Source organism: Cygnus olor, chromosome 4 (genome assembly GCF_009769625.2).
Source record: "Cygnus olor isolate bCygOlo1 chromosome 4, bCygOlo1.pri.v2, whole genome shotgun sequence".
In the NCBI taxonomy this organism is placed as follows: Eukaryota; Metazoa; Chordata; class Aves; order Anseriformes; family Anatidae; genus Cygnus; species Cygnus olor.
This window is the reverse complement of record NC_049172.1, coordinates 11741851-11761833: the sequence shown is the minus strand read 5'-3', so window position 1 is coordinate 11761833 and position 19983 is coordinate 11741851. Positions and strand designations below refer to the sequence as shown.

General features: G+C 42.5%; 1 protein-coding gene and 1 long non-coding RNA gene across 12 annotated transcripts in view; one reads left to right on the top strand and one right to left on the bottom strand.

Moving 5' to 3' along the window:
- The window catches only part of FAM13A (family with sequence similarity 13 member A), a 135236-nt gene that overhangs the window by 5790 nt on the left and 109463 nt on the right, over positions 1-19983 (bottom strand). For 9 of the 11 annotated variants that reach the window (XM_040555919.1, XM_040555920.1, XM_040555923.1 and 6 more), the window contains 9 exons: positions 15942-16155; positions 15415-15553; positions 14241-14322; positions 13879-14099; positions 12460-12543; positions 8237-8332; positions 6597-6680; positions 2307-2503; positions 1502-1603 (listed from right to left, as the gene is read on the bottom strand). In XM_040555919.1, coding sequence (XP_040411853.1) covers positions 1502-1603; positions 2307-2503; positions 6597-6680; positions 8237-8332; positions 12460-12543; positions 13879-14099; positions 14241-14322; positions 15415-15553; positions 15942-16155 — 1219 coding nt within the window. The remainder of the gene's footprint in view (positions 1-1501; positions 1604-2306; positions 2504-6596; positions 6681-8236; positions 8333-12459; positions 12544-13878; positions 14100-14240; positions 14323-15414; positions 15554-15941; positions 16156-19983) is intronic. The other 2 variants (XM_040555922.1, XM_040555930.1) reach the window with 1 other exon arrangement.
- On the top strand, positions 8341-12441 carry LOC121069604. Its single transcript, XR_005819526.1, has 3 exons — positions 8341-9206; positions 9620-9711; positions 9815-12441. It is a non-coding gene; the product is annotated as an uncharacterized LOC121069604 (long non-coding RNA).

Below are 19983 nucleotides of genomic sequence, written 5' to 3'. Positions count from 1 at the left end.
GGAGCCATCTGAATGTCAGCCTGCTAGATGCCAAAATAAAATACAGCTTTTCTTGGCTTGGAACCACAGGAAGAAAATATTTATTCAGATTTCTCTAAGCTTAAGTGAAACTCAAGATTCAATGATTTTACAAGAATCTCTCAGGATGGTGGGTAGTGGCAAGAATCATAGAATGTTTTGGGTTGGATAGGATCTCAAAGATCACCTAATTCCAATCCCCCCGACATGGGCAGAGACACCTTCCGCTAAACCAGGTTGCTCAAAGCCTCATCCAACCTGGCCTTTAGCACTTCCAGGTATGGGGGCATCCGCAACACCTTTGGACAACTTGGTCCAGTGCCTCACCACCCTCTGAATAAAGAATTTCTTCCTTATATCTAATCTAAATCTACCCCTTTTAATTTAAAACCATTACTCCTTGTCCTATTACTGCACTCCCTGACAAAGAGTCCCTCCCCAGCTTTCCTGTTGAACCCCTTTAGGTACTGGAAGGCCGCTATACGGTCACCCTGGAAGCCTTCTCTTCTCCAGGCTGAAAAAATCCAACTCCCTCAGCCTTTCTTCATAGTAGAGGTGCTTCAGCCCTCTGTTCATCCTCATGGCCCTTATCCTCTGGACTCGTTCTAATTGGTCCGTGCCCTTCTTGTGCTGGGGGCCACAGGGCTGAATGCAGTACTCCAGATGGGGTCTCATGAGGGCTGAATCCCCTCCCTCGCCCTGCTGGCCATGCTGCTTTTGATGCAGCCCAGAAAACGGTTGGCTTTCTGGGCTGCAAGTGTTCACTGCCAGATCATGTTGATCTTCTCATCAACCAACACCCCCAGGTCCTTCTCCTCAGGGCTGCTCTCAATCCACTCACTGCTCAGCCTGTATTCGTACTTGGGATTCCCCTGGCCCAGGTGCAGGACCTTGCACTTAGCCTTGCTGAACTTCATGAGGTTTGCCCAGGCCCACCTCTCAAGCCTGTTCAGGTCCCTCTGGATGATATCCCTTCCCTCCAGCATAATAATTTCAGGAGTATAAATATATTAAAGCATTTTACCAGCTCATTTATGAGGAACTTTTTCTGAGGAACACATTTAGCTATATTGAAGCAGAAATACTTGTTAAACTAGTGTGCGAGTACCTCATAGACAAGCAAGAATAGGACAGAGATCTAAACATACTATATAATTAAGAAGAAAACAAATTATTTTATCACTGAGGAACTGTTTCATTATTCTTATTAACTGTGCTAGAGGCAGTTGGATTTTCAGTATTTATACTTGTACTTCCCACTGCTTTTCCTAAGAAAATGTTGTCTAAGAGGCTGTGGTCCTTAAAGTTCTTTGAAAAAAAGTCATTAATTTTAATGGGCAACTGTAATGAATGTGGGTAAAGCAATAATGACAATGCAATACGTAATAGTGAATTCACATAACTTTCCACAGTTGGAGGCCTTTGTGAACGCCAAACTGAACTTAAGAATAACTGAAGGACAGAGGGATAGCTGAGAAATTACCTTCCATTTTGTCGGAAAAAATTATCTTCAAAGTCTCTTAATTTTTTTCTGATTCGCTTCTTCTCCTCCCTGACTTCTTGCAGCTGCTCTAATAGTTCAGGGCTGTTGGGTTTAAACATAAACATGATTATATTTATGTACACAGTTATAACTGAAAACATAGAGTAAATATACAAATGCATGGTTGTATAGATGCCAAGTGAGAGAGCTGCTCCTGAAAGCAGCCCTGGCAACCTGATGTTAATTGCAATACAAAGCTCTCTGAATTTATTTCAGCAAAATGATTATATAATTAGGCTAAAGCCTTAAAGGAGGTCAAGTGTGCATCACACAATTCATCACTAACTTCTATGAAACTTACTTGCTGAAGATGGATATGGTTTTGGTGACTTTTATAGGATCATGATTCAATGGACATGAATTAAGCCTACCACATACGTGTGGGCACATTAGACCTTGGTGCTTAAAACTAACGAGATTAGCTCAACTCGATGTCTCCAAAAACTGAAAAATCTTGCAGAATGCAGGGTTGTTTTCATGATAAAGGCTCGCCATAGGTGAAGTGGAGCTACCATTTAGTCCAAGAATCCAAAGATACGTAAGTCAAATATCAGTATCAGGACAGGGTAGTTTTCTCCCAAACTCTTTCATATAAGGGTCTATTGCATTTAGAGCTGAAGTGCAAAAGATTCTGAATCAGAACATAAATGGAAAAAAAAACACAAAATCTATACACTCTTCTTACAAATAAAATGCCATCTTATCAAGAAGTAACTTTCTGAAGTTGTCTGCAAATTCAACGTACATGGATGCTTCATGGAGATTTGAAAGCCCCATATCCTGGTTGCTCCTTGATGGCATCTTATCATCCACCGGGGAAACAAAGCCATCAGCATCATCTTCTAGTTGATCCAAGAAGCTACGCACATTGAAATCTGTTTTCATAGTAATTGTGAAATCTGGCTTCACATTGCTGTCCTCCTCGGAGCCCTCCTCTTCCTCCTACACAGAAGGACAGAACACCCCCATAACAGAGTAAGTTACTGCTTCTGTTCTCCGAAACGAGTATCTCCTTTCATGACATGCACTGGGAACGGATATGGAAAGAAGCTGATAAGAGCAAGCACTTCAATTGCTAAGCAAGACAATACACCAGAATATCACCAGGAGGAGTCCCTACACCCAGAGCATGTCAGAGAAACTGTGATTACCAGCTCAGATTGCTTAAGGAAACCCAAGACAACAAAACAGTGAAGAAATATCTAGGTTTCTTAGTAAGCTGTTGCTTTGTTTAATTTATATATTCTGATACAAATAAAAACATTTACAGCCATGTCTAAAGCTTACCCGTGGTCCTCTACGTTTCCCTAGAAACACACAAGACAGCACACGGATTGCCAGGTTAACATGTGAAGTGTTCTCTCAACTGACACAGCTCAACAGCTCTCTCTAATGGCTGAGAATTCAAGACCTCAAATGCTCTTAGAGTGATAATGAGCTCAGATCAGCCTTTCTATAGCCAAATATTGGATACGATTGACTGTAAAGGCTTGCTATTGCTAACGTGATCCTGACATCAGCTTTATACCGTTTAGCTGGAACACACTGAAAATTGGAGGGGAAACACTCTATCCACTGCAGTTTCCCCCAAAGTAAGCTGATGAATTAAACATGTTCAAATCTTTTCTGAAATTTACAGGCACAACATTTGGATATCTCTGCTACACTCAGTATTTGCTAATTCTTAGTGTTCTCAAATGCAGGGCTTGTCTTGTGACACGGTCCAGAAATCATTTGCATTTTCAGGAAACAGGACTCTTACTTACAGAGACACTTCTAGAAGGTAGTTTTCAACTTTAATATAAGGAATGAGCACTAGAAAAAGGTGATAAATGCTACCATGGACATTAAGTCTCATAGATAACTTGTATATATATTTTACAGCCATGTAACTCTAACCAGGAAGGATCTAAGCATATATATATGCTTATACATATACATACATATATATATATATATACACATATATCTTTAAAAGCTTTTGAGGACTAGCGTTATTGAAGACTTACAACTGTATGCAAAAATATATTGTTGCAGTGGGATCAAAACTAGCTATTTTCTTTGTGTGATTCCTTGCTAATAGTTAAATTATTCCTAAGAGATTGCTCCCATATTTCAAGCAAAAAGGGAGAAAATAACACTGGGACCTGGCATAGTCCCATTAAATCCCCAAAGTCAACGATTTGTAAGTGCATACATTTACATGAAATTGGAGTTTGCCCAGAGTTTTCTTTTCATTTTAACGCTCTAGGCGATGAAAATGCAAACCAAAGCCAGAGGCCAAGAATTACAACCATGATGGAGGCCTGAGGATGGAAAGAAGATTAGCTGCAGAGAAGCTTTGAGCAATAAGGATAATAATAATAATAATGACAATAAAAGATACTGAGAAGTTTGAAAACATCTCAGAAGAATCTGCAGGAAACTAGTGAAAATTAAAGCACTTTTTAGCACATGACTAGATAAGATCCTTTATCCAGGCAAATTGTATAGCTTAAACAGAAGGCACAAAATGTCCCTTCATGAGAAGAACTGCAGCTGTAACAGCAGTCACGTACTGTTGATAAACCCTGCAGATAACTTCAGGCTGGAAAGAGGGAAGGGAGACCATCTCTCCCTGCCATTCACAGGAGCCCAGGCGTGCTGTCCTGCCCAGCTGGGTAATGGCAGCTAGGACTGAAACAGAATAATGCCATCACTGCTGGGGTGCAGTGAAGGATTTGCTAAGTCAATCTAACCAGTAAAAAGGATACTCTTATTTTAGGGGAATCCCTTCAGCACCAAAAGAGAAGCCCCTTGCCCTTTCCTGTGAGAGCAAGTTGCTTCTGGATTCCAGTTCTGGAGAGAAAAGGAAAGGACCATTTTCATAAGCAATGTAGGAAACTGTTCCCAAAGAGAGAAGCAAAGTCTCCATGTAACTTGAATCTGCACATCTGGCAGCAGCCTCTTCCCCACAGACACTGGTGAGCCTGTGTCAGCTAATGGGGGCTGGCACAGCAGGCTGGCTTGCCTGCCTCACTCCAGGGCACAAGCACGCACCCCAGGCCAGCAAGGATTATTCTGGCCCAGAGCTCAGGAGCAAGCCTCCTGCCAAAGAAAGCACATGGGAGGAAAGGACAGTGTAGAAATTTCACTTGTTTAGACCTCAGTGCCAAAACACTACATCTGCCTGTCACAAGACCTCTTAAAGCATTTTGCTGTTTAAAATGAAGGAGCAAATTAAAAAAAAAAAATCTTAGCAAGAACTCTAATGGACAAGGCCATTGCTCTGAATAAATCTTATATGGGAGTCTTATTTTAAATCTGCTCTGCCATTTACATCTCTAACCAAAATTATCTTCATCGACTACATCCATTTGGCTTGCACCTGCTTGGATCTTTAGGCAACTGTGAGGCATTTAAAGTTTACAGAGCTACAAATATAAAATCTCCAGAGTAACCCAACACCAGTACTCCCAGCAAGCAAGGATTCCAGTGATTTTCTAAACACAGTCAATACTCAAGATATTCTACCCAAACGTTCTGCAAAGCATCACTCAAACCACCCTTCAAGCTTTTATCCAGCTCTCACATATACTTTGAAAAAACAACAGGAAAATGACAGTGGGGCTCATCAAGACAGGTAGTGCTCTGTTCACAATGTACAGGGGGAAAATTCTTGGACCTTTTAGCAATTTTCTCTGTTTGAGTGTAGTACTGTGAAAATCTGCTGTGCGCAGCTTCACTGGGCCCCAGTTAAATGTTAACTGGCATGTGTTAATGGGCTTAATGTCACTCTGATCTGTGTCAGCGACACCACAGCTCTCCATGTTTGTGCTCCCTGCAGGACACTGGTGAGCTGGTGAGATACTGTCCCGATGCAGCACTAGCCACACTAGTCACCAAAGGTCACCACACTTCATAGCTGTAACTTTGACATTGGGTGCAAGCACAGTTGAAAAACAGAGGACACGAAAATACCAAAACCAACCCAATAACCCAGCCCAGACCACTATCACAGACTTGATCCAGCAGTTACCTAGAAAATGCTGAGAACTCAGTGCTCATTAACCATCCTCCAAACAGCAGTTGAATATGCTTCAGTCTGTAATCTGGTTTTAATGAATATGTGCCTTGAACAGCTCATTAATATACAAACTACCAGAATTGCCTTATCACAGAACCACCTTGGATGTGTAGGTTTGCAGTGTCTACACCATTAACCAAACTCTGGTTGGATAACGCATAAATGACATGGGTGTGTTGAAATGCTTTTTCCTGTTACGCTGCAATGGTAACAAAAACAGACCAGGGCCCAGCTCCACACTGCTTGTCCTAGCTGACAGCTGGACTTCCCTTCTCAGGGGAAGAAGGACCAATATTTTAAGTCTTCACCACCAAGAACTACCACCCCACAGCAGCACAAGAAAGAAACACGACCGTCCTAGCATCCAAATCTGACCGAGTGTTAGCAAACAGAACTGAATTGTTCTTAATTCCATTCTCTTATTACTTGCTTAGAAATACCATTTGCAAAATAGTGAAAAAAAGCCCTGGATAAAATAAGCATGTGAATGGGAGAAGGTATGAATCCTTTAAGTACCTGGTTCACTCCATGTGTGAGTGTTAGTTTTGTGAGATCTCATTCCAGCCAGGGTGCTGTGTGCAAGTCACAGAGCTTTGGAGTGAGAGATACTATTGCAAAACAAGTTAGTGTTATTAAAAAACGGAGGAAAGCAAGGCAACAATTACAACCCAAGGTGCGAAGGATAACTGTGAGTTTTTCAGCAAAGTAAAATACATTATATGCAGGTGACAAGGGAGGGGGAAGGAGAAGGGAAAGAATGCAAAGCCAAGGAAAATGTTTAGTCTTATCTACAACAAGGGAAGAATTTGATCAGAACTGGACAGGCTTAAAGCAGCTACTGATTTTTCAGGAAGACACTGCAAAAAAATCAACACTGATGGAAAAGAAAAATCAATCATTCTCTTTCATTGGTGTAAGGGGAAAAATTGATGCAAACTGAGCAATTAGTTAGCAGCTGGAGGTCTTCACCTTTATCTCCTTGAAGAAGGAAGCTGTTTCGCCCTCGATAATTGGCTGCAGCAAAGGGCTTCTCCGCTTGCTGGAGGGGGAACCCTGTGACAGGTGTTAACAAGTAAGTTACATTATGAACCCCCTTCTCCTCCACCACCTGCTCTCACATCATTCTCACTCACTCATTCACTCTCTCTCAGTTCATTGCCAGACCATCAGGAACAATCAATTTCTTAAAGAACAAAAACTGTGCCTGGCAAACCCTCTGAACCTTGGACCGCTTTCTCTCAAGATCTTGCTTAGCAAGGAACATCGTCGCCAAACACTTGAGAAAAATCCTTGGATGCTGGATTACTAGCTGGGCAGGAACTACAAAGTAAAGGCTGCAAGAAAATAAACCCCCAGCCTGAGGCCTATACACACACACGCACACACGCACACACTTGGTTGACTCTTCAGAGCTATGGTGTAAGGCCAGCTGGACTCTCCAGCCCTGCTTTCCAGGAGCCAGATTTCCCACTGAAGTGCCCGATGATGTAGAGATGGATTTTCAAATGCATCCTTCCTCTGCATGAGACTCTCACTGCTCTCATTAAAGGGGCTGGGGAAAGCCAGTCTCCTCTCTCCTGTGTGCCAGTGAGCCAGTGTGCAGTTTCAGTTTCCTGTCTAAATAGGACCTAAACTCTCTTTTGAGAGCTTTGCCTTAAACTGTCCATGGACAACTACAGGGTTTCTTCCTTCTGATGGGCAGCAGCATCTTCACAGCACAAATTTTGGGGAGAACTTTGCATATTCAAAGAGGAACAGCTTTTGTTTTAAATGCAAGACAACCTCCCACTATTTGCAGAAGAAAACTACTTGTCAGTGTGACTGACTGCACTCAGGTAATGATGTGCCAGTCCATTCAATTCAGCAAACAGTCTACAAAAAACAGCCATCACAGCAGTGCTGCCTGGGAACAGTGGAAATGGTAAGGGATCATACATGACAGGGAAAATAGGAACCAAGATAAAACAATTCTCTTTCTTTAGACAGGCTAAAAAAATCTGGGTGTATATTTAGGTCAAATAATTTTTAAAAAGTTGCCTACACAAGCTGTCTAGAATTTGAGATGCTATGTTTGCTCCCTAGAGGGGTGCATTGGATTCCAAGCTGGTAGCAACGTTTCCTTGCCACCGCCTTGAGTGAGGAGGCATCTACCACTTACAGGATCTCTTTAACAGAAGTGCGGTGTAAGGAGACTGTTCCCCTTTCTCTCAGCCAAGGAGACTGGTATCTCTGCCTTGAGACCCATGGAAGTCTGCATTCCTGTGTAACCAAGCAACATGGAAGACCTGCAGTTCTGAGTGGATTGGTAAGGCAAGGGAAGTCAGGCTGTAGCCAAACATAAGATGATGAAATAACAGAAGCAGCCCAACGGAAAGATGAGAAACATCAAAAAGTGAGATGTGTCCCATGGCTAATGAGCGGGCACTTGAATCCCCTGACCAGCTTCGCCCGACTTCAGTGTATGGTGCGCCACTGATTCACTCATTTACCTGGTCTTTAAGTTATAAGGGAGTTGGCTGTACCGATCGTACTGTATGCAAAGATGTAGTGAATCCTGTTTACTCAGCTCTAAACTGAAGTAAGAGCCCCTGTAAGAAAGTTTCACTTACAATGATAGGGATGGTGTTGGCTCTGGAGAGGATCTGCTTGACCAAGCGATATCTGTCATATAAGGGCTTCATCACCTGTCGTTCATTTTTGGTAACCTGTAAAGGAAAAAGAAATGAGAAACATGAATTCTGCAGCACCAGATACTCCATTCTACAACATATGTGCCTGTTATCACCATTATCCAGAGGGACTTGAAGGGAATTTCATAAGGATGATAACAGCACTAGCACAGATTAAAAACGCTAAAGTACTTGGGTATGTCATTGCATCTCCTGTCCTAGGTGCCTGATGAAACAGCACCCAGGCTGTGGGGTGTCTTGTAATGTGGCTGTATAAGACAGGAGATTTAAACGACCAGCTTTCACAGAACAAAATGACCCACGGAGACAGCAGTCTGTGCTTCTAATCATATCTACCATTATAAGACACAACATGGGATTTCCCACCCTTATTCTTGTGGCTGGAACCCCAGAGGCAGTTTATGATCCAGCAAAAGAGAAAAGAACTGCAATGACTGCCTCCCCAAGGATGCTTTCCCAGGGAAGTTAAACTATAGATTTCACAAAAGCTGACTTTCCTGTTTTGCTCTTCCTCTTTACTTCCCTTTCAAGATAGCCCTTCCTCGTCTTTTTAATACCCTGCCTTTCCCCTCCACCCTTCCTCCCAGCAACTTTGCTGGGGACAAGAGTTACCACACACCTTAGAGAGGATGAAGCTATCACAGCTGTTGTGGCACAGAGCAGGCAAAATAGTGCTGTAACACCCACCCTGAGCCCTACTTATACTACTCTGTCCCTAACTCCACACCTCCTAGCTGCATGTCATGCTCCTTCCTTAGTTTGAGTATTGCAAACTGCTAGTTTTCATTTCTGTTGTTCTTTCAGATCCACGCTAAGCAGAAAACCTCAGTGGTACTGACAGCGCAGAAGGGAAGACCTAACAGACAATAGCTAGCGTGGGAAAGCAAAGGTCTGTCCAACTAAGTACTAGTTGCAAAGAAGTTGGTTTCTATTTCTTCAATGGTTTGTTACATCCGGGTTAGAAAACAAAACATTTAGCCAACCAACCTGATCATCATCTTTCTTTGCATGCAGCATTGTCTAACCCACATCCTATGACTGTCCTTCCATTAGATCTTTTGTTTAACTTTAGATTATAAAACTCTTATAAGAGGAAGCCTTAACTGACTCCGATATCATTTGTAGATTCCAAGACTTTTTACTGCTGTCAATCACCAGTTGATGTAAAAATCTAAATCAACAGTATTAACCCCGATGAACTTTGTACAGTCTCCCCTTCCACAATAGAAACAGGAGGAAAGAGAATACGGCTTGAGATAGGGAGGAAATTTTAAGATGAACTGTGTTTTGTTTTGTCTGCAGCTGACTTTCATTGGAGTAAGCTTTTTAAAGCTTTCACATCATCCCACCAGAGCAGAAGAGGGCATTGGTTTGCAAGGGGCAGACGAGGTACTGTAAATATTGCCAGGAGTGGGACTGGCAGGAACAGACTTAAAGAATCCGGAGGTAGTATCTTCCTCCTAATAAATTAAGCTTATTTCCTTTGTTGAAGGGCAGATGAATAGGGAGAAAGAAGAAGGAAGAGCTTTTTACTGCTTTTTGGCTCAATGTAACCATCTCCAAGCCTGATATGGTGCATATAAATGAGCAGTTTGAGCTCTACGGACTGCACGTCTTCTTCACACCTCTGAAGAGCAGTCTGGCTCCCATACCTGACAACCTCAAACTGGCTGTTCATCGAGTGAGCAAACAGCTTGTGTGGATGAGGGGGATGTGAGCAGCATCACATAACTCACTGAACACTCTGTATCAAATTTTGTGTTTATATGTCTGCATTCAGTTGGAGGCAATTTGCTAGCCACTGCAACTTTGGACGTCTCTCTGCAACAAATCAAGCATAAAATTGGAGAAACTGGAGAAAGCTTACAGGACTTATATTACTCCTAGCTTTACCACATTAGCAGTTAATAGAACACGAGGCACAGCACTACTGTTGGCTCAGGCAGCCTCTGCTATTAAAAAAAAAAAAAAAAAAAAGACTATGCTGAGACTGAGAACCAAACCTTCAGTTCTTGACAGTTCAAAGTAGATCAATGCCCCTGTTCTGTACAGGAAGATAAACATAAGCCTCGGAATGGGCAGAAAATCCTTAGGTATGCTTAGGAATAGAAAAAATAAATTACGTGCTTCAGAGTCTGAATATCACTACAGAGGAAGAACACAAAGAATTAATTTAGGCAAGGAAGTTAAGTGTACGAGGCTTGAGTCAGCCCTGCAGACGTGCACCAGAACATTTAAACAGAAAGCAGGCTCTGAAAGAAAAAGTTTTGCGCATGGGCAAACTGTCTCACTAGGTAAACATTAGTAATACCAGTGAAACCTGAATATATTTTGGGAGAACATCAAAATGCAAAAAAGCTGTCAGAATAACAGAGCCTTTGACACAACCCTGGAGCACACTCCATATGGCAAATAGCAGCAGCCAAGGAAGAGACCATTGCTTACATTGTTGGAGCAGCTTGAGAATTTCTAGAGATGGACTTTTTTGCTTAACTAAAACAGTTCAGTTCTACCTCTGCAGGTTCATCTGTCACTGGTACAGAAAGACCTAGCTGCACAATAAATTTGAGCTCCATTGTTTTTCTTGTTTAGTTAAATATCTTAAAAAAAAAAATCTTGGCTGAACTATCCCCATTCTCCTCAAGCTCTCAGTATTTTTCCACTGCTGCAGTGCCAGGAGCTGGGTACAGCAAAAGCTGATCAGCTGCAGTCTTCCTTGCTATGCAGTTCCATGTTGCTAGGTATAGACTGCTTACTTAAAAACAAATACATTAAAAAGCGGTTGTATAAATAAAGCATCAGAAGATGTGTGTGTGGGGAAAGGTATGCTGACAAGACAGGCTCTGGGCTTGCTCTCTTTTTAAACAGATTTAAGTGAGTTTACTTCAACAAGGTGTCACCTGCTGATTTGTACCATTGTAATAGCAAAAGCAGACTCAGATTCTGCCTGAAAAGACCAGGCAGATTTAAGTGAATTCTCTTGTGCTGGCCTTTTGCTATTTTATACAATAATAAAATTGCACGTCCTTTCATACAACCACACTTTTCACCTGCTGGTATACGTGACTGTACGGTATTAGTTCTTCACGAAGGCATTTATTTAAATTAGCAAGACTTTTTAAAACAATGGACAAAGGAGGAAATAATTGAGAAGCAAAAGGAAGGAAGAAATCAGGACTCCCATGCAGTAGGAGAATGACAGATTTGTGAGCTGTACTAATCAAATATTGTTTATAAGCAGTAATTTGCTGCTCCCAAGCCACTGGTCAAGGAATTAGCACCACTCTGAAATTAAGTTACTTTACCTCTATGGATGGTAACAAAGATTATAATGAACTGAAAGAGGAGGAGGGATCCATACAAAGCCAACCAGAGTACTCGGTGGCTTGGAACCCACTGTGTTTTTGTCATGGAAGGAATCAACAGGTCACAATATTTAATTCTCTGTGTTCACAAAAACTTCTGCTTTGTTAAGATCAAACGTACAAGAAAACTCGTACCCTTCCCTTCCACATGGAAACAAACATCAGTTTCTCAGGGGAAGAAAAAAATCTCCTCTCAACTTATGTCATGATGCTCAGGAGACAAACTATTTCATGAATCTGGCACAAAAGGATTAGCAAATTGCAAGATGCAAGTGCCTCCTTGCAAATAGCAAGGTGCTGGGAGAAAGATGTAGTTCCCCTCAGACTATGCATTGCTTGCACACCTGTATTCCAGTTAGCCATTAATACTAGCAAATTGCAAAATTCTTGGCTCGATGGGGGACCATGCACAATTAACTATTCCTGTGCATACTGTATCCCCAGCTAAGCTGGTGAATCAGCTGGGCTGCAAACTGAATGTCTGTGGATCCTAGTGAGTGTGATGCCAAAATAACGCACAGTCAACTTCATTCAGCCTGTAGGCTCAGTCCTACAGGTATGTGTCATGTCCAGCACTGTGTGCAGACACAGTCTTGCTGAGAACAGACTCCTCAGTAGCAGCAGTAGTGAAGAAGCAGGGAGGTGACTGGAGTATGCACGTGTGGTTAGAACAGCAAGAAGTCCTAGTGACTGTGACATCAAAGGAGCACTGGGGGATCACTTACCACAGACAAAGACATATAAAGACATACTTTGAAAAAGTGCTGCTGTACATACCGGTCTGCCATGAATGCTTTCGTAATACAGCAAAGCTTTTTGAAGAGCCACTTTCTCAGCTCCTATCTGATCTCTTGTCATGTCCTACGAAAAGTGTCAGAGAGAGAAGAGGAAGAAAAAAAATTAAATGCCTAGACTCCAACCATACTAATTTGTGGCCTAACAAATGTCCTGGCATTTTGTCATTAATGTTTTGAACACTCATCTTTGTTTTCTAGTCCACCCCCTTTTCCATCTATATTGCTGAAACAACTTACCATGCACAGAGCCATATACACAACACAAGCAAATAAAACCCAAATAACCTTTGTATACGAAAACATTGTATGTACATAATGGGGATTTATTGATTCTCAGCATGCTTTGAACAACCAATGCTAAGCAACTTTTAATGACGGTGGCTGTTTTTCACTTACAACGATCCGAGTTATAAGTCCAGCAACAAAATGCATGTTCCTTCTTGTCTTCCAAATCAGAGACAAGCTCCAGAAAACCTCTTGCAAAGCTTGCCATCATTGCTTTGACTGCCACAAACACACTTAGCTGAGAACTGAAGTGCAGTCAGACCATCTCCTTCTGCCAATTCTGCTATGAAGTGAAAAGCTCCAGCAGACAGGCTGAAGGGACTAAACCAAAAAAAAGGGCAGACAGTTGGAAGAGACTTTCCTTAGTTTGCCAGAGCTTCCTCACTGAACTTGCCTTCTCTCTCTACCACTGCACCAAATACTATCATATGCCTTCTTTAAAAGGTCAAGACTGTGTATTCTTGCTACCTTCAGAAAACAGCCAAACGCTTCTGCAAATCTAGTAAATAAAGATAATACTGTCTGCCCCTCTCTTATAGAGTACTGCACAATTCACACATCAGCGGACTCAAGGACTTCATTTACAAGGCTACCCAAAACTCAGGAACTAGCAACATCAGACAAAAAGACCTCTCTGCTGATACCTCTCAGAGATTACAGAAACTAACTGAGCTTAATGTGACACTCAGAAATGCTGCGATAAAATGCCCTGAGACAAGAGCATTCAGCTTTGGAGAGATCTAGAAGAAAATAGATGAATTAATCTCCAGAATCACTGGAAGACTCAGAATTTTCCAAAAGCAAATAATGACAGAAACAGTGAAATGCAAAGCAGGAAATACTGCAGGAATTCAGAACTGTTACTTGGAATCTGTGAGAATCAGAAAAGAACAAACAATACCATTCAGTAGAAGCAGAGCTCTGTTAAAAAAAAAAAAATCACAGACACCAAACATAGAGGGAAAGAAACTAAATCAAGTGAGCTGAGCCAGGAGTAAAGCTTGTAGACTTTGTGACAAAATGTAAAAGAATACAAGGTTTTCACAAGGGCCCATGCAACCATGAGTTGCACACTTGTACTTAAAGGCCTAAATTTGAACTGAATATATTTTACCTTTATATCCTCAGGTCGGTTTGTCTCTGCTCGTTTTTCCTGAAGCTTCTTCTGGATAGAATCAAGGGTCACTTCCACGGCAGGCTTGGCAGATTTATCTGACAGGTCTTGCTTCTTGTCATCGTCCTTTTCGAGCTGAGAACCGAAGCTCTTGGGGAGAGTGTTGCTCCGTTGACGCACCACAGGGCCAAGGTCTTCCTCTGATATCTTCAGTTTTGATTCTAAACAGGGACATATGGGACATAAGAGGAGTACTTTTTCTTTCTGAAAATGTGACAGTGACAGGAACACTGCCCAACATCAAATTTAAACAAGGCAATGTCCACCTGCCCCCAGAAGGTACACCAATGGTGGCTGCTCACCTTTAAGTTGTTTTCGGAATTTGGCCAAATCGTTTGTCCATTTGAGCACTTCAGGGTTGGCTGCTTTGTCACTGTGGGAAGGCTAGGAGGAAAGAACGGTCATGTTGAATCTGTGTTAAACCAACAGGAGAGACCCACTGAAACAAGTGTATGTCACAACAGAAGAAACAGCAGCACAGAGCATGGGCACAGGCTTCTGACTGGTTCCTGCATGCCTCTGATCAATTCAGTTCTGATCTTGCTTTGACTGCCCTGCCTGTCACAACATTGTCTCTTACGGAATCACAAGATTTATTTATTTTAAGAAAACAAAATCTGAAGACAAAATCTAAACATTATGTTGTAGGAGTGCCTTGGAGGGCCAGATGCACATTGAAGTTCTTCTGTCTATTGTTTCCTAACAAGATGGCAACTCCAAAATAGGGGAAACCTATCACAAACAGTTTGAGAAGAATTAGGACGTACGTATCCACACTGAAAGCTACCCACCATCCAAAAACACTGAAATAACCCAAATGCTAGGCTGCAGCAATCTCTGAACATTTCATCCAGACTTTCCTACTGCGGGCAAGATCCTTTCAGTACTGCCCTCTGTGGTTTAGATCACCAATGAATATGCACACATATGAAGCTTCAGTTCCTTAAAAAAACTTTCTGTTCATCAGAAGGGCATGTCAGGACTAATTAGAGTACAGTACACTGCTACTGCTTAGCAACACTTGGCTATGGTTCCTTGCTCAGGAGCAAAGAAGGCTGCTCTCCTCTCCTCTGCAATGTGCTGGTGTCCTTGGGTTACCAGCATGCAAATGGGATGCACAATTGTTCTTCCCATAAGCTGAACTTGAGTAAACAAACAAATAAAAAGTTTGCCATAGCTATTCATACACACCCAATGTGTGCTTTTTGCATACTGCCTAAATCAATGATCAAAATCCTATGAGTTTGTTAGACTACCTCTTGTGCTGCACTGGTAGTACAAAAAATGCTTGGAAAGGTAATCTGCATGGTATGGATGCACATTTCCATTTGGGGGAAGCAGCATTTTTTTTTCTTCTTTTTTTTTTTTTTTTTAAACACTTTCAAGCTCTCTGTGTAAGTTTGACCGACTTCCCTGATGCCCTTTCCCTTTCCAGCTACCTCATGCCTTCCCTTACAAATGCTTCTGGAGACTCACTCGGTATTTCCTTTCCTCTTCAAATTTTTCCTCAAACTTCCTGATCTTTTTCTTCAGTCCATGAATCCTCCGGGTGAGTTGTGCGGGGGTAAGGTCCTCTCTGTCATCTTCATAAGATCCCAAAGAAGAACTCCGCCTCCTGCCAAGAGCAAAGATTGCAGGAAGAGTTTATCCAAACAGTCACAGTACAGCTTCATGCTCAGAAGGCCACTTAAACTTTGTGTAAATAAAGGCAAATCCCACGGAAGTGAGAAAGCTATGTTGGCTACTCTGTAATGTCAGATAACACAAGAGGATGCTGTAACAGCCTCTTTCAGCAACAGCAACTGCCTAGACATTAATTCAGAAACACAGAAATGATCAGTTACCAAGAACTTTTCTTAAAATACAAGTATCTTCTTAGTATAAACAGAAGCCCAACACAATACAGCTGTATGGCTTATGTGATCCAAAGAGCTGTTGCTTGATGCAACTGCACAAACCCTTTACAGCCAGATGAAAGTCAGCACAGGGAAATCACAACGCACCTCATAAACGAATGAGAGTTGGGAGGGGAAGGAGGCACTTCTGTATCATCCAGGTACTGCTGGCTCTGTCCATAGGCATAGAAGCGAGGGGACAGCATAGGATCACTGTCCTCATCCAGAAGCTGGCGAATTAAGCGACCAGCCTGCGGGGAAAGGCGAGCCTCATCTGAGTCTAAGCTGTCTCGCTGCCATGAGGAAAGAGCAGGGATGGGCTCTAGGAACAGTAAGACAAAGACTGGTTTTATCGTTTTTGTTTTACATGTACCACAGACTCCAGGCAACTTTTCTAACACCGTACCCCAGCCCGTTCAGACTAGATCATGATTCCTTGTCGTCAGGCATTCTCTGGGTCATTATTCACATCTCCCTGTGTGCAAAGTAATGCAAAACGCTGCCTGGTCACAGTGGATACTGTACAGAAGCATAAATAATCTTCTAGGCGCAGCATAAAACTGTACCTATAATCTGGACAGTAATTACCATGGGCTGATACCAAGAGAGGCTATCACCAGCCAGCACCTTTGAGGAAACAGTTATTCCAAACAGAATTAGTGGCACATGGCAGGATAAAGGAAGCGAGCTGGCTACAGGAGGAATGTTTTCAGTTTCAGGACATACAAATGCTGTAAATGAGCAGCACAGTAATTGTTCTTCTGTAGCCTCCAGCGCTGCAGAATGACCCTGCCACGCACTGTTGGAAATTCAAAGACTAGAAGTAAGCATATGTTCTTCTGGTCTGTAAGGAATGGGTGTCTCTACTACTACCTGTCCTATAAGATGCTCAGCGGTAATATGGTCTGAGTTTTCCCCTTTTCCCTTTCATATGCAAACCTGCTGCTTAAACCTGTTGCATGGTAGAAAAGCGAGGAAATTTTCAATCCTCTGGATGATTTAACAAGCTGAAAGTAAAAACAATACTGTACAGGGAGATGGTGGGGTGGGACAGAAATGGAAAACCAATTTAGCATTGTTGATTAGCATAGCTGAGTTCACAGAAAGCATTCACTTCAATCTTATGATCGCTCCCTCCAGATGCCATAAGGAGTGTAACATTTTGTGTTCGGATAGTTTACTAAGCTGATTTGCATGCTCCTACTTAGCGCCACAGGATTAAACAGTTTAAGAGGCAGGCCTTGAACTTATAAACCTAACAAATAGTTCCAGAGTCAAATAACAAAACCAAACAAAAAAGTTATAGAAAACTCACAGACCAGTCACACAGCTACGGACTCATTATTTCCTGTGCCTAGCGTGTGTTATTCTCGTTCCATGAAGAGAAGGGGGCTTCTGAAGTTAACAATTTTTGAAAAAAAAAAAAAAAAAAAAAAAGCAGTATTTCCTTTTGCTGAACAAGGTTAAGATTTTCACAGTGGATTGTATATGGATTTCCTTAAAGAATCTTTGTGCTGCTCTCCTCCAGGTACAACTCGGACAGCTAGGTCTGGATCAACCAAAATTCAGTAATGACAAGCTCAGTGGTATTTTGCTGCATCAAGTGTTACTTTCCTTCTCTTCTTCGTCCGCACAAGAATATAAACTGCATGCCTCTGCTTAGAGACTGGTGCTGAATGCAAGCTGACAAGTTACTTTAAAATGGATGGCTTGACATTCTTGCAAAATAGCCTCTCCTCAGGTGTTGTGATAAGCAAAGCACACACACTGCACATACAAGCGTGGCTCGCAGAGGCTACCTCGACGACGTGTGCAAAACCCAAATGCATGTAGATTGCTTTGCCATGGACGAGAAACATTACGTAGCCTACACTTCTCTTAGATGTAGCGCAAGTTTTTTCTAAGCTGCATTCACCTTGACAGTTCCTAATGTCTGACTTTCTTTTCCTCGAGGTACCTTTCAGGAACAAAGGGAAAATGAAGGGCAAATCATTCATCCAAACTGTGATACCTTGGTGTCAGACCCTTCCCCGAATCTTATAATTTCAGGTCCTCACAAGATCTCTTGCAGCAAAATAACAGCTGATAACATGAAAGGAAGAAATTTGATACATTTGACTAGTGTGTCTGTCTGTGTCTGCGTGTCCTGCCCCGAAGTAATAATTCACAATCCAAAGAAAGTGTTTCAAAGGAGAAGAAAAAAAATCCGAAAAGGAAATAACAAATCTGAGACTTGGCAGAAGAAATGACTACTATATAAAATCAGCTGTTTTTAAACCTCACTCCTAGAAGGCAAGAATGTAGGGGTAAATTGTTTCCCTTGCTGATGAAATGTATTCAGAAGAAAAATCTTATCTGGATGCAAAATGAGTAACACCCCTTCCCACTCCCTCCCCCCAACATATAATAAAGCATCATATAAACAAAAGGAACAAAACAAATGATAAAGGAACATATCTAGGTATTCAGAATCATGGATCTTATCTGCATCAGACTTTGAACTGGATCAGAGTTACAGTCCAACTGTCTTGTTCCTCATACCGGTGAGGTGCCAGATGCTTCAGCTGGAAGCACTGGAATTGCTGGATTGTACAAATAAATAGTGACCCACTAAGGGTAAGCGGCTTCTTTTTCTGACACTGCATAATCAACCAAATCTTGTCTAACAGAAGATATAACATCTTCTGTTATTTATTTATCCATGAGATATGTATCAAAGTGTTAAGCCCTTTCTGAAGGCTGTTAAATTCTTGGACTTAATGGTTCAGGTGTGAAGGTATCTGTTATAAATTTTAATATTGTGACCCTTTCTGCTAATTGAAGAATAAAAACCTCAGTACAGAATGTAAACGCTTTCCCTTTTCTTTGCCACTGACTTGACAGAGCAGTTACCCTTGCCTGTCTTCTGTCTTGAACAGAACTCTCTTGCTGAGAAGAAACTTTCAGTTTTCTAGCCACAGAATTGTAGAATGGCTCGGGTTGGAAGGGACCTTAAAGATCATCTAACTTCAACCCCCCTGCCACAGACAGGGATGCCACCCACTAGATCAGGTTGGCCAAGGCCCCATCCAGCCTGGCCTTGAACACCTCCAGGGATGGGACATGCCACAACTCTTGGCAACCTGTTCCAGTGCCTCACAACCTTTACAGTACGGAATTTCCTCCTAATGTCTAGTCTAAATCTATCCTCTTTTAGTTTAAGACCATTCCCCCTTGTCCTATCATTACCTACCCAAGTAAAGAGTCCCTCTCCATCTTTTTTATAAGACCCCTTTAAGTATTGAAAGGTCACAACGAGGTCACCCCAGAGCCTTCTCTTCTCCAGGCTGAACATCCCCAGCCCTCTCAGTCTTTCTTCATAGGAGAGGTGCTCCAGCCCTCTGATCATCTTTGTAGCCCTCCTCTGGACTCACTCTAACAGCCCCACATCCTTCTTGTGCTGGGGGCTCCAGACCTGGGTGCAGCACTGCAGGTGGGGCCTCACAAGGGCAGAGTAGGGGACAATCACCTTCCTTGCCCTGCTGACCACTCCTCTGCTGATGCAGCCCAGGATGCAGTTGGCCTTTTGGGCTGCAAGCATGCACTGCTGGCTTGTGTCGAGCTTTTCATCCACCAGAACCCCCAAGCCCTTCTCTGCAGGGCTGCTCTTAACGAGTTCTTCACCCAGTCTGTACTCATGTCCAGGATTGTCCCAGCCCAGGTGCAGCACCCTGCACTTTGACTTGTTGAACCTCTTGCAGTTCACACGGGCCCACTTCTCCAGCCTGTCCAGGTCCCTCTGGATGGCATCCCTTCCTTCTGGTGTATCAGCTGCACCACCCAGCTTAGCGTCATCTGCAAACTTGCTGAGTGTGCACTCAATCCCATCCTCTATGTCATTGATGAAGGTATTGAAAATCACTGGTCCCAAGACAGACCCCTGAGGGACACTGCTCATCACAGACCTCCACCTGGACATTCAGCCATTGACCAGCACTCTCTGGGTGCGGCCATCAAGCCAATTCCTTATCCACCAGATGGTCCACCCTTCAAATCCATATCTTTCCAATGTAGAGATCAGGATGTAATGTGGGACCGTGTCAAAGGCCTTACAGAAGTCCAGACAGATGACATCGATCAGTCTTCCCTTGTCAACTGCTGCAGTCACCCC